This window comes from Hippichthys cyanospilos, chromosome 9 (genome assembly GCF_059441005.1).
Source record: "Hippichthys cyanospilos isolate Australia breed blue-spotted pipefish chromosome 9, RoL_Hcya_1.0, whole genome shotgun sequence".
Lineage (NCBI taxonomy): Eukaryota > Metazoa > Chordata > Actinopteri > Syngnathiformes > Syngnathidae > Hippichthys > Hippichthys cyanospilos.
In genome coordinates this window covers 23,093,079-23,108,221 of record NC_142377.1, presented here as the reverse complement: position 1 = coordinate 23,108,221, position 15,143 = coordinate 23,093,079, and the positions used below count along the sequence as shown (strand labels likewise).

The 15,143-nt window shown below is 44.8% G+C and overlaps 2 protein-coding genes across 4 annotated transcripts in view; one reads left to right on the top strand and one right to left on the bottom strand.

The window, feature by feature from the left end:
• The window catches only part of cenpp (centromere protein P), a 54,125-nt gene that overhangs the window by 22,486 nt on the left and 16,496 nt on the right, over nt 1-15,143 (top strand). The gene's annotated exons all lie outside the window — the stretch shown is intronic.
• On the bottom strand, nt 4,590-14,038 carry aspn (asporin (LRR class 1)). Its single transcript, XM_088424463.1, has 8 exons — nt 13,848-14,038; nt 10,849-11,117; nt 10,360-10,472; nt 9,116-9,329; nt 7,373-7,483; nt 7,187-7,280; nt 6,742-6,880; nt 4,590-6,174 (listed from the first exon to the last, which is right to left on the bottom strand). The coding sequence occupies exons 2-8, from the start codon at nt 11,081-11,083 to the stop codon at nt 5,977-5,979; spliced, it is 1,104 nt and encodes a 367-aa protein (XP_088280589.1). The 5' UTR covers nt 11,084-11,117; nt 13,848-14,038; the 3' UTR covers nt 4,590-5,976.

Here is a 15,143-nt window from a genome sequence, read left to right as displayed (position 1 = left end):
ATCATCAGTGAAAAGTCACCTTCTGGATGAGCTTATATAAAAATGGTACGTTTTTCGTGGATCATTTCAGACCAGCCGCAAATCTGCGCTGGAATTTTTTTTCTTCTTCTTCTTCTTTTTTTTTTTTCATTTGAGCGCAGGCTTTCCAGCGAGCGTTAGGAATTCAAACTAAGTCTGCTCTTAATCAAGCGAGTATTATGCGCTGACATACAGTAAGAGGCCTCCGTGGCTAGTTTATGATTCCTTAGCTCCTTTCATGCCGCTTGGGAAAGGCATTTTTTTCGGGTCGCCTTTGTTGACTAGGAACTTTCCAGCTTCTGACGTAGTAACAGACTCAAGTTTTGTCAACAAAAAACATAAATGTAATCTACACACACACACACACAATTTTGGTCTATTATCTGTACGAATTTCAGAAGCGTGTCTTTTTGAGAAGAAAATCAACAGCTGAGATTAGTGAGACGCAACTCTTATGAATGTAGGGTTCCAGAATGCATTTGTGAAAATGTTCTGATCAAGGTTGAATCTATTTGCCAAAATATATTTGCCATAACTGAAACAGTATGTCAAGCGCTGCACGATGAAAAAAGGCGTCTAAAAATACTGTCGTGTTGTCATTTTAATAACGCACGCTATGTGTTTTAATTGGTCAGCCATGATATGTGTAACCAGTGAAGCCAGGGAGATTTTTGTCAAATTCACCCAAATTGAAGTAAAAAAAAGGGGGGGGGGGGTGCTCCACCCATACATGAGGTCGACTTGTACATGGAGAAATATGCAGTTGGTGGTCATGCCATGTTGAAATTTGGCATGTCGCCATCTGGGTGAAATTTCAGCCCCCAAGTGTTTTTTTATTTTAATGCTTTGCCTTTGATATGAAACGCCTTTGGCGTGAAGATCAAAGGATTGGGCAAAATACTGCTCAAGAGTCAAAAGGTTTGAAAATCATGTGAAATTGACAGAGACAACTCAAGGCGAGGTACGCCGCCGACGATAAACGAGAGCATTTTGCGCTCCCCTCAGGGCCGAACACCAAAAAATTGGACAAAATACCGCACAAGAGTCAAAACGTTTGAAAATCGTGTGAAATTGACAGAGACAACTCGAGCCGAGCCGAGGAGAAACGAGAGCATTTTGCGCTCCCCTAAGGGCCGGAAACCTCATCGGTCTTTTGTCTGATTGTGATTCATCCTGCTTGTGGAGCTCCTATGATTTTGTTTACCTCTCTGAAGGTGTTTACTTGCAAACATAGCCTTCTCTTGAACATCTTGGTGTGTGTTTGTGCGCATACATGTGCATTCAGTTGTGTGTGTGTGCGGGGCGCGAGATGTGGCCGGAGGGGGATCTGGCTAAGTGGTAGATGTCTTCCATATGTTTCCTGCAGCCGGCTCCGCACTTCTCCAAAAGTCCGCACTTACCAAGTCTTGGTCTCACTTAGCACCGCGACTGCGAAATTGCGCACAACGGAAAAGAATGCGCCTCTCTTCACCCCCGATTCCGGGTCGGCTCGCTTCCGAATCGGCCGGCCATTTCGAGTCCGGTCGGGAACGAATGGACGCTAGCGGCGGGTGGGATGTTTGTGGCGGGAGCTACGCTCGGACGATTGGATTTAGCAATTTCCTTGCGGTTTTCCTGCGCTTGGCTTTAGCATGGCGAGCGCACGCGAGCAGTCGACCGTCATCGATCGAAATATCTGCTCGGAACTTTGCGCTCTTAACGTGAGAGAGGGAACCCTCGAGTTGAAGATTAAATCCTCGAAAATCTTCCCCGTGATTCGTTTCGGCAGTTGGCCAGAGTGACGGGACTTGAAGGGAAGCGTAACTACCTGAAAAATGGTGCCGAAACATGAATTTTGTCTTTGCGATGCAGGCCATCAACCGCGAACTTTTTGAAAACCCTCATAAACATCACCCGGGCCGTGATTTTTTTTCCACCGTCGGTAATAGTAGTTTTGAAAAACACCTGCGTCCCACAACCGGATTATCGTTTCATTGTTTAGTTTAATGAACCGACATATAATGGAATGAAAACGTAATCCCAAGAATATGAATAAATAGTCAACATTATGAAAGAAATATTAAATATAAATCAATATTATTCGAGAAATATTCGTCCATATTATTGCTCCCGTGGACTTGTAAATGATTCTCGGATCACCGAAAAAGTGAACTGCGTTCATATTCAATTCCTACGAGCCATATTATTAATTGAAAGGGTTTACCGGCATTTTTTATTATTCTTTACATGACATATTTTGATTATGATGCACGAATGTAATTCTAATGTATTATTGTTTTTGATGCGTTTTTTTTATCATTTGTTAATGTCATTCATTGAAAGGGTTTAGGAGCGGTTTTGGGAGCTTGGAACGGATTAGGCTATTTACATGTCAAAAGTGGCTCCACTTGAAATTGCAGAATGAATGAATTTCTTAAATTGAGGTACCACTGTATGTCATTTCACTAGATCAGGGGTGTCAAACATACGGCCCGCGGGCAGGCCACAAACGACTTTAATCCGGCCCACGACTTTTAGACTTTTAATGTAAAGTCTAAAAATGAGCTGATTTTTTTTTTCCAGTAAATGAAAAACTTGAAATGTTTTGTGATTAATAGTCATGCTAATGATCATTCATTTTGATGTGCTTGTACTCTTTTGGACGGTATTAAAAAAGAACAATAAACCTGAAGTTGTTGTTTTAAAGTTATATGAACATTTGATCGGTCTGATCCAACTGGGGATGGATTTTCCCCCATGCGGCCCCCAAGCTAAAAGGAGTTTGACACCCCTGCAACGAGATGATCGGCTCCCGCTGTCTATTTCAAAGATCCCGCTCATCGACAATTAGCAGTTTTTCCCTGGTAAAGAAGAGAAAAAAGCAAAACAACTTTGACGCTAGCGTACCAGAAATTTTAGTCTGCACTGACATCTGCTGTTTGGCTGAGAACAGCAAGTAAAGGCTTCATTTGCAGCTGTTTGTTTTGGCTTTATCTTATCTAATAGATAAATAGCCCCCCAAAAGTTAGACATCCGTAATTAATCTTTGAATTTGGTTGAATAGATGATGTTGATTTTCACTTTATGAGGACAACAACAACAACATGGATTGATGGAAATGGTGACAGCGATGACGTCTCAATCAATGAGTTACGGCGACCAGCAGAGGGGGACATGGCTTCAGGATTTAGCATTACTGTACTCCGTTTGCTAACTAACGGCACACTATGATTTATCGCCCCACCTATTTGCCATTAACGGCTCGTCTTTTTTTAGTTGGCAGGAAAGGCAAAGTCTTTGATTTGGAATATTATTAAACGGAGAAAGTGGATTAGAAAGAAAAACATAAAAGAAATGCTAAGATCTCACTCTGATTCAAATGCTTTTAAATAGTGTCGCTGTTTTGGTTAGCAGCGAAGATCAAATGAGCCCCAGAGGTTCCCTCTTTATTTACCGTATCAATGTCATCAACTGATTCTTTGAGGCGTGTTTAGTTACAGGTATTATCTTCTCATAAATCGTATGAGCTATCTAAAATTGCTTCTTAACAAAAATGACTGAGTGCGCTTCAAACAATATTAGAATCAGGTTTTTTTTTTAACGCAGTGTCTCCATAGACTGTATGCATCTTTGTTTGAAACAATATGGTTACATCTCAAGAATATATATAATGTAGATCACTTTGCAAGCGCAAGGGTGTCAGTCGTCATATTTTGATTTGCGGCCAATTGTCATTTCTACCCGTATCCCAAAGGGGGCGAACGATGGTGAGTGTCCATCGAGGTAGCAACTATTTTCATCTCGTCAGGGTGCGTATAAGGTCATCAGCGTTCATCCAGAGGTCACCGGACGCGTACATCAGCAAAGGGGGAAAAAACAAAACAAACAACACTGAATGTGCAAAGTTGACTCCTGACAAGATCGGGGGATGCTCCCTTTGCCGTCAGCGTGATAGGAGCCATCTAACACTAACACTGGTCAGTGTGCCCTCCAGTGGACAAAATTAGCTACAAGAGTGACTTTTAAAATTTTTTTTAAAAGTGCATTTCTAGGACTTAAGGCCGTCCGCGTTGTTTGTTGGCTTGCTCCCAAAACAACTGTTATCCGATCTCTCACCTGGATAGAATTTTTTCATCGTCACTCAACATGTGCGTCCTTCCTGAATTCATCTGCTTCAGGAAGTGCCGCACATGGCCCCCATATGCCCCCCCCCCCCCCCAATTGGGCCCTCCCATTGATCTGCAATTTTACATGTGTGCGAGATATGTGGTTGTGCCTTTTTGTTGGCGCCCTTTTTTCCCCAGACTTGGGCCACGCTCTCTGTTTTGGGGCACGGCTGAAGCCTCATTTTTTTTTTTTTCTCCACCATTACCCTCCCACGGACAGGAACCTTTTCTCCGGTAAGATGTCGGAGATTAGCGTAGCGCATCCCGACGGACCTTGCCGTCTGTCTCCCCGTCAGTTTGTTTCTTGGAAGCGCCCCAGCTCGTTAAGTCAAATTTCCTTGCCTTGTACTTCAGGTGTATGACGATCTCGCTATTCATGCATTGACACCCCTGCGCACAGAGCTCCCATGACAACACAGAACAAAATTGGGGAGGTGTTCCAGGTTTATTTGAAAACATACTCAATAAATATAGCACCATTAGAGGAGAGGATATATTACAATACAGGCCAAGAATTCCCTTGCGATGAATGCAAATCATTGACGCGAGCCGCATTTGAGTTCAATCGAAAGACTTTCAATCGAAAGCCCTGCTGAGGACACTTGTTTTTTTTTCTCTTTTTCTTTTTTTTGCTTTAATGACAAGGACAACGTCTGTTAAAGCACTCAATGTGCATATAAAACATTAATATATATATATATATATATATATATATACTTAAAAAAAACAAAAAAAAACGGGCTTTGAGTCATATATTATTGCACTGAATCTGGCCAACACCCCCTTGCAGTAAGAACAGACCTTTGCTGGAAGGAACGCTCGTTCCAGACGGAAGATTTTGACTTCACAATCTCCCCAAATGACGAAAAAGAATCAACATCATGAACAAAAGGATGAAGGGAAAATTCCGCCGTTTGTCAATCCAAGGGGGTGTACAGGGTCAGCTTAGCATATTTGTAACTATTCAATATTATATAGTTGGCTAAAAAAAACATTTGTAAATGGTTTTGCTTGGTGTGATCCTTGGCTGCATTGAATTCAAGTGATGTATTGACTGTTGCATTTCATCAAGTGGTTGTGATAGAATCATCTGAATCCAGATAACAATTTTTAAAGTAGGATATATAGACTAGGAAAACATGTATCTGGATCTAAATGCTTTTTCATTCGCACATCTTCTTGACAAAAGGAAATAAATGCGTAACCAGGAAAATACTCAAGTAAATTCAGCATTTTTTTGTGCGTGTGGCACTAATGCCCACGAAATCAACCTAAAGGCTTCTTAGCTTGCGACGCGTGGTTTTCAAGTCAACAGCATCATGCAGCGAGTTGCTCTAAACAGATGCAGGCTAAAGCCCGCGTACGAAGCTTGTCTCTGTCAAGAGGTATCGCTTCAAATAGTAAAGGCGCTTTGATACACAGTTCCATACACCAATTTGTATTTCGACAAGACTTTGGGGCAACTCGCGCTTCCCGGGAATTTTCAGAAAGCTCTCAAAAAAAGTTACTGTAAAAAATGACTGTATTCTGGATTGGCTTTTGTTTAGGAGGTTAGCATGCAAGAAACTTCATTTGTTTACGGTTTCCAATGTACAAAAACTGCATAGGTTTGCTTTCGGAACGCTTTCGGTGCTTGGATGCGTGCATTCTTTTATTTATTTATTTATTATTTAGGAACACGGTTAAAAAAATGTACACTGTTTATCGGAATAACTTCGATCACATGTGGCGATGTGAAACTTTCACATCTGTTTCATCTCCGGTTTTGAGAAGTTTTGGTGAAGTCGGGACGGTTTCGCTCGTCGTCCGCCCGTCACTTGCGGAAGTTCCCCAGCTGAACGCCCCGTCGTCCGCCCACGCATCGGAAGGTGGCGGGGTGGATGTCCCAGTACTTGACTGGGTTGGCAAACAGGCTGATGCCGCTGTACAAATTCTTTTTCTCGCCGAATCGTATGGGGCAGAAGTCGTTGACGCCCACGCTGGTGATTTTGTTGGCGTGAAGGAAAATCACCTGGACAGAGATGGAGATTTCGGAAAAATGTTTGCAATCATTCAAGTGTCTGAATGGGGAATTCATCCCAGAGAGCGGAACAAAAAAAAAAAAGTTCCGTTTTTTTGCGGATTGCAAACTGGAAAGATCGACATCCTTTTTGGCGCTAACTGCCGCAATAATATTTGTTCTTACGAGGAAGACTTTTACGGTTGCTTGTCTTTTCAAGGGTCTCTTGCCCTCAGCGCGAGACACAGAAATTGCTTGTTGAAAAGAAGAGCTTCTAAAGAGGGCTCCAAAAAAATCAGGAAGCCTTCCGAGTGCTAAGTTGCTAAGCTTCAAATTCGGCGAAGAATGGTCAAACGACCAAGGAAATCAAGACAACATTTTTCTCTCCAATAACGGCTTCCTAGTTCGGTCCGTAGCATGTTCGAAAACGCAGGAGTTTGCGAAGGTCTTCTTTTTATTTCATCACTGTCTGCTTGGATTGAGGAAAAGCGAAATTGGAGAATATGTAGAAGCTAAATTTGGGACAATTTGTTGGTCGCGGATCAACAAAGGTTCACGTGTGCGCTTGCGATTGGTCACCTGGAGGTAGCGCAGGGAGCTGAGTCCCGCCGGGACCTTTTTCAGACTGTTGTTGTCCAGGTGGATCTCGCGGATGTTGGGCATCTTGGCCAGACTGCCGTTCTCCACGAAGCGGATTTGGTTGAAGCCCAAGCTCAGTCTGCCGACGATGTATGCGACAGATGTCATTTCGACAAATTGACACAAATGTTCGCGTGACCGTCTTTCGTAGTTGTAGGGCAGGCGGTTAGAAAGGAAAAGCGACATACTCCATTTGAGGGTCATTTAAAAACATGATCAAAGCATCCGGCGGACATGATTGCGATTTCGCTCTCGCCCCTGTATTCATTTTACAGGAAGAAACTCTTTCGAACTCATTCATCAACCGTGACGCTTTGTGTTTGTCTTGTATTTGGTCTTTGTGTTCATTGTATTATACAAATTCTTGAGGAGAAAAATGGCTCACCTCTGCAGGTTTTTATATCTGATGAAGTCTTCCACTTCCAACTTAAAGATCTTGTTGTACTCCAGGTTGAGCTCCGTGATGGAGGAGGGCAGGTCTGAAGGGGGGAAAAAAATAACACAACGAGGGAAGGGCAACGCTACCGTTTATTAGTCTGAATCGGTGACGTGTGAGCGGGCGGGGCGGGACCTTTGGGCACGGCCGTCAGCCTGCTCTCGGACATCCCCACGTAGAGCGTGGCCAGGCCGTTGAAGGCCCCCAGCTCCATGCCGCTGTTGGCCAGCGGGTTGGCGCCCAGTTCTGTTTCGCCGCAAACCAGTCACGAGGAAGTCAGTGCAACCAAAATGCGCCTTTCACACATCCGTTCCTTCATTATCTTTGCATCGCATTATCCAACACGGGGGGGAAAAAAAGCTATCAAATAAAAGAGACACATCCAAGAGACATATTGTGCAAATGCACAGCCACGTACGATTGCGGTTTTCTGAATGACTTGGGCGCTTCTGGTCAGAACACTCAAGGTATTTTGGAGTCGTGTTGACCCGAGTAAGTCTCGAGGCTTAAACCTCAAGTCACAATTTCCTGTGGCGAAAATCAAGCCGGTCAAGTCCTTGTGATTCGACCGACGACTTGGCTTCAGCAAATCATGAATCGCGTACGCAGTCGTAGAAACATAAAACGTAGAAACTGTGTTGGGAAAGAAGCTAGTAGCAACCGCTTTTGGACCCCCAAATGAACGAATACGACGTTTACAACCACCGGCGAAATGTCGACCCGACTCGCACCTTTTGATGTTTTTGATGCGTGGCATCAAAGGAAAGCATACAAAAAAACACTAGGCGGCTAAAATATTAAAATTGTCAACACACGTGACGTTGGATATGCCACACTGCCGTCCCTTCCAAATGCTTGCCAACGGGAGGTCACGGGCGCGACATGGGCTAAATTTGACACCTCGAGGGTGTACCTCTCGATCTCCTATTCTCCTCTTCCCCAATTTGATCAAAATACCATCCGTAGCCTAATAATGGTCTCTTTGCTTCGTGAGGTGGCCTCAGCGCTCGGCGTGATCGCGGCCCGCTGGCTTGCCAAAGTTCTGCGAACTACACCAAAAAAAATACAAGCGCATCTGCTTTTGATGCTTTGACACACGTCTGTTAAAATACCACTGATCATTTTATGCTCGTGCTTAGTTTTTTTCCCTTTTCAATTTATCATCGCAACTGAAAACAAACCATCCCGCCTTTGGAAAAACGCTCTCCAGTGAATTATGATCGGAGACTTTTTTTTTTTTTCTGTCCGTTGTCCGTGCCAGAGTTCTCATATGAAAGGCAGAGAGACTAAATATGAGGACTTAGATGACCCGGAAATTTCTGCAGCCCTCTGCTCTAGATCATAGACTTAACAAGTACTTTGTTTCTTCCGTGGCTTTACTTTTTCAAAGGTATCAACACCGACTTGAGAAACCCGGTTGACTTTTGTTTTTTGCGCTTATGGAGAATGCCTGAACCCCTTTTAGACAGGTTTTTTTTTTTTTTTTTTTTAACCCCGTTACTTATGCTCTTGTTGAAAGGTGGTGAAAAGGAAAGGAGGACAAAACTACCAATTTCCGACCAAAAAGCGTAAAGTTACGTATTTGAATATATGTTGATCGCATCCAGAGCAGAGAATGAGTTAAGTGGCATCTGTCGTTTAGTGTGAAAGGTATAGACACGGAATCTGTGAGCGGTGGGTTTCATTTTCAGTGTCTGTCACATTTTGATGCCGCTGTGTTAGGGGGTTCTCCAAGCGAGAAGGTTTATCGCTTCACCGGCCCTGTCGTGCTGAAATTTGAATTTGTTGTCGCAAAAACCTGAAAGGTGGCTGCAGTTTTCTGCTCCTCTGTGTGAAAAGGTACAACAATGAAACGCTGGTTTGAACGCGGATTCATACCGAGCACGTGGAGCTTCTTGAGGCCTTTGAAGGCATCCCTCTGGATCCTGTTGATTCGGTTTTCATGGAAACGCAACTCGATGACGTTGGGCGGCAGATTGGCCGGGATCGACGTCAGATAGTTGTAGGAAAGGTAGAGCAGGCGCAGGCGGTTCATGTTCCTGAAGGCCCGCGGGTGGATCTTTGAGATCCGGTTGTTGATCAGGAACAGGCCCTGGCGTGTGGGTGAAAACACCAAGAAATCTTTTGCCTCACCTTGTAAAAACCAAGGAGAGAATCCGCTTTGCGGCCCGTTCACCGCACGAGCAAAACTGTTTTTTCTTTCCACCTATTTACCGCTGGAGTGCTGAAAAATGTTCTTCCAAAGGGAAGGAAGTATTAGGTAGCGTAACATGCAGATATAAGAGCGTTGCCTTCTGCGTTTACCTTAAAGTATCATCGCATGGCTGACATGACAGCGTCGAGCCCAAAGTGAAATGTCAGAGTAGCGGGAGGGTGTCAGCGCGTGCGTTCTGCGGCACCCGTTTGTGTTGAAAGCACTTCCTCTGGAATGACCTCACATCTAATTACAGTATCTCAAACGTGGATTTTTGGTGCCGCTATGTTTATACTAGCCCATCTGATTACAGGCTTAGCGCATCCCGGATTGGATGCAGCAGTAAGTGGGCTGAGTTGATTTGAGCCGGGTCTACGAAAATCATCTATGAAAACCGCAACGGCAGCCCTCCAAATCAGCGCGTCGGATGTGAATCCGTCCGTATTCGTGGCGGTTGAAAGCGGTCAGATTCTGCCTCGGAGTCCAAGGAAAACAGGAATATAGGAAAGGGTACTTGTGCCTCGACCCCGCGCTTGGCCGCTATGCTTTGTTTTTCTAAGCCGGATAATGAGTGGAACTACTAATTACTGGAGTCCCTCCATAAACAGAACACGTGTGCAGTCATACCATCGGCGTGACTCAAAACCCTGGCAAATATTACCAGGTGTTTTCCCACACGAGACGTGACTCATTTAGGTTTTCTTTTAACAGATCCGCCTAAACCTTTTACACGTCTTTGTGTTTTTTAGGACATTGGCCCTTAAACTGAATATGGTTAATATGGAAAAAAACAGCCAGGGGGGCGACGAGACCACGTACTAGTGTCAGTATTGACCATCGGTACGGGGAGCGTAAGACGGATCCCGGTACACATCTTTCAGCACGCCAGCAAAAAGCGCCCAGTCCGGTTGTTGTGCGCCGCTCTCACATAAAGCTTGTCCAGGCCTTTGAAGTCATCTTCCTTGATCTCGGTGATGTCGTTGTTTTGGAGGTCCACCATCAAGATGTCGGTAGGAATCTTGGGCGGCACGCTGATCAGACCTGCCGGCGTAATCGCGATATCACGTCACGCCGAGTCATTCGGTACGAGGGCCTTTCGCCAAGACAAAATGGGCATTTCCTTCCCCTCGTCGTACTTCGCCTCGTTATTCTCGTGACACAGTTAGGCGCACTCTTTCTTATTTCCCCTTCCATCAGGAACGCGTATCAGCAGATACTCAAAGACAAGCGACTTTGGCATTTCTAAAGAAGTAATGTTGCTAGTGGAGTTTGAAATAATATTCATGTGTTTTTGGATCATAGTTTGGGGTAAGTACGGGGCGATCCTTTTCCGTTTTTGTAAGCTCTGCCGTTAGCAATGATTCACCGCAACTGCATTTGCGTATCTTATGTCACGCGACCGGGCGACCATTCATACCTTGATCAGAGCACTGTACAACTCTGGGCGAACAATGGCAGCCCGACGGACAGCTGTCGAAGTGGTCGTCATAGTTGTTGCCGCCGCCGCCGCCGCCGCCGCCGTCGTCGTCATCGTCGTCCCCCGGATCGGCCATCATGACGTCGTAGTTTCTCATGATGTCCATGACGTCCGCGTGCCGGTAGTCGTGGCCGCTGCCCAGCGTCAGCAAACAGAGCAGGAGGACCACCCTCATGGTGCGGCCGGACCACCGATTAGCGTTATCTTAGCTTTGTCGGAAGGAAACCACAAATGAGTCTTTTTGCTTGCGGAGGACTGGCCGCGAGTGCAAAATCAAGCGGTGGAAAAGCTGTTCCTGTGTTTATTTATCCTTAAAACTTCAAGCCTTCACCAAAAGTGCATTCGTTCACTACAAAGGAAATTAACGCATGGCGAAACCCGATATAAGTTCGGAAGCCATTAAATCCGTTTGGAATGTCACAAATACAACTCCGTACATGTTTCGTGCGTGCCGCTTGAAGCGGTCGTTTGAACGTCGTAACAATGTCAAAATCAAGTCAAATTATTTTAACAACACCACACCACCTTTTATTTTCACAGATAAAAGAATGCATGCGACGCAAGCGTCCATCCATACTAATTTGCCAATAAACTTCTTGCAGAAAACAAATATGGGATAACCTTTATGTAGTAAAGAGAGTTTTCTACACTAACGACCTTACACTATGGAGTCACGTGACTCCAGCGTCCCGGCTCTGCCGCCTCGCTCCTTCCGTGCGGAATCTACCGCGTGCGGTCGGACAAACAATAGAGCCTTTTTGCCCCCTGCTTTTGTTAACCTTGGCAAAGGCCTGTTATTTGGTTTACGACGACCGATTAGCAGTCGTTTGCCATGTTTAGTTTGAACATTGCGCTTCCAAGTTATACACGAACAGTAAAAAAGTGATGCTTTGCAGTCGGGACCGCGTCGGAGCAAGCAAACGTTGTTGTCATTGTTTCCGTGCTTGTCGAAGGACTCCGGTTGGAAACGAGTAGTCCCGGCCAAGGCAAATGTTTTGCCGTGTTCCTACCTATTCGCCACGGGGGTGATTTATGCGACTCCCCTCTATGAAATAGTCAGGCCGCCCGCCGAGAGGCCGACATCGTCCGCTTGCCGCGTCTGCGCTAATCCTAATGGATTCTCCGCTCGCCTGCCGAATGTCGGGTCTAGCCACAAATATGTGCTGCTGCTGCTGCAGGCAAAGGGCGACCCTTCGTTAGCTCGCTACGACCGCACAAAGCGTCCTGCGAGGTCGATGCGCAGCGGTGTCCCCCTCAACTTTAACAACTTACACATCGGCGGAAAATTCTGAGGGAAGCCGGTCCCGAAACACAAGAAGAATACGGAAACTGAGCAGCCTCCGCTTATTTTTTGAGATTCTTTGCCTTTATCGAAACGCTTTCACAAGTCTCCAAAACAGACAAATCAATAAACGCCAATTAGCAGCACATGCTCTCAATACCAGCAACTGGGACATCTCGCAAATAGTTGGAAAATTCCAATCACGAGTTGCTTCCAAAGAACGTGCGACTAGAAACAAGTTGTCTGAAAAACCTGAAGAAAATTCTGTCTAAAAGAAAAACATGAAGGCGCTGTATTCTGTAATTTGCATGTTCCTTCATTTCTTTATTTAATGCGTAGTCCTTTACTAGGTGAAAAAAAGCCCATCGAAACAAGAAAATCCACTGCCACATCCTATTAACACTTAGAACTTTGAACATCTTTGAAACCGTCTTAAAAATCCAAACAAAATGTCTTACAAAAGGAGAATGAGAGTCCAGGATCAGGTGTGCGTTCTTTTAGTTAGCATTGTGTTTTCAATCGATTTGTTTGTAAAACCTCTTCAAAAAAGTACCAATCTTTAACAAGCTAGCACAACCTATTCACAAGCACTGGAACTTGAATAACACCGACATTTTCTGGTGAATCCAAAGAGGAGTTTCGTCCAAATGGCAAACGACAGTCTGTGAGCCGATCAAAAGAGCAACGCGTTTACTCTTCGCTATTTCGCGAGCGTATCGATTTTGAGCAAATAACCGATAACTCGTAAAGAGGAAAAGCCCAACAACTGAACACTTCTAAAACTCCAAAGAGAATCTGGTCCAAAAGTAGAACAGATATCCAGAGCGCAATGGATTTGTTTTGTTTGACTTACTTTGATCTTAGGTCAAACAACACCTATCTGATCAAAGGTCAGTAAGTTAAAAGGAAATTTGGACGTCCCTTCGACAGAGCACGGATCAAGAACAGGTCACTTTGACGATTATGTGTGCTATTCTTTCAGACCGACGTTTCTCAAAATTCAACCACTGTGAAATTAAAATTCCAGAAAATTCTAATCCAATTGGAGAGCAGAATCCCTTTTTTTAAGGTCCCAGGCAACATTTGCAAAGTTTATGTTTTGCTTGCTCAAGAATGCCAAATGTGTTTCTTGTGACGTTTTTTTTTTTTTTTCGGGATGATAAAATAAGTCGCGCTTCCTTCTAGGACCAAGGACTTCACTTTGACAAATTCAGTTTCGCAACAATCAGCACAGACAAGCGTGCTCTACTTATTTCATTTGATTTTCTTTTCGAGTCTGTAGACATTGTTTTATAAGAATAGACGATAAGACGATAAAAGTCGACTTTAAGTGAGCGTAAACTTGTTGGGTCCGTGACATCTTTGAACCCTAATCACGCCTCCAGCCGTTAGATTCCACCGCAACCGCCTCCGCAATTACTGTCATGGCTAATTATTTCCCTGTTAGGTCAGCGAAAACAAGGTGTCGTTTTTAGGTTCGTGAAATGCATCTAAAAACTCCGTCATCTTGTTGTAAGGTTGAGTTAATTTGCCTCTACAAGTTTTCAAATCACAGCTACTACTTTTTGGGCTATTTCTGCGTCCTCCGTCGAGCAGCAACAGAGGACGAACCGCGCTTAAAAGTTCCAGAAAAAAGCAAATCGGTAAGATGTCCTACCTTATCCGCCAGAGGCTTTTTGTCCCCTTTTAAAGCCCGGCTAGTGAGCAGAGCGGCACGAGAGCACTTTGGGCTGCGCGCGACTGAGGGATGCAACCCAAGTCAGCTCTGAGAACAGCATCCCCCCTTGTCTCAGCAGCAAGAACGAGGGAGAGGGGGGAAAAAAAAAAAAAAAAAAAACCTAGGAGAACACCCCCACTGCCGCGAGCTGCGGTGTCCTCACCCAGACACCAGAGCGTTTCTGTCATCGCAGCATCTGCAAATGCGAGCTGCCCTTTTGAAGCCTTGCCAGGCTAGTTAAGACGCTAAACTTAAAGGGCTGCTGGTGGCGCTCCTGCTTCCAGGACCTTGAGATTGTCAACGAAAAAAGATCCTATGCGCGGCATTCACACGATCCCTCAAACACGGCTAGGTGCTATTTCGTTTTGTTTTGCTTCTTTGGGTCTGCCTCTTGATTTACAATGAAATTAAATGAGCTTATAAGCCTTTATTAGCCCGACACGGGGGAATTAAAGTCCAGTAACATTGAAAATGAAATACACTTTACATATATACTGTACACACACACAGTGCTCATTTTACCTCAGGAAAGTGTTGGGTCCCTGGGACTCACTATACTAAAAAACTATGGGTCCCAACAGTAATATATGGAGCGTGAATCTTCGTCTCACGATTCCATTATGATCTGGGGGTCAATTCCCAATCAGATTTCGATTCAAGATGATTCAGTTCGAGCAAATGTGATTTCCGCTTCAACCTATTGATGCGCAAAGAATCATCAGTCAGAATAAAAAAGGGAACGCGTCCAGAAAAGCAAAGTCGCTGGTCTTCGCGGCGAATTCCCGAGCCCCTCTTTTCCCTTTTTCCGTTCCCCTGATTCAGTGCCTCTCTTTTCTGCTGAGGCCAGCTGGAATGCCACTCCACCCCCACCTCCCCAAGGCACGGCCCGAGGCATCGCTAGACGGAGCAAATGTGCCCCTGGTTTGGGGAGCTCGCCAAGAAGAAGCTCCGCTTTCTTCTTGCCGGGGGGGCCGGCGGGCAGTCATATTTTCCGAGTCTTCTGAGATCATCTCAGGAGAAAAGCTTAAGATCCACTTACCCGTTTCCATGAAACTTCCACTTTTGCTTGAAACACGGATTGACTGCGGAATTACCGACATTTCAAAACTGGCTTGTCGGCCAATGGCGTCTCACGTATAAACAATCAATGGAATGGTGGGCTGTCAAATACTGTTACCCCGCACCACTTTTTCCACTTCCAATAGACAATACTGATATTTCAGTCTAGAGCGCTGG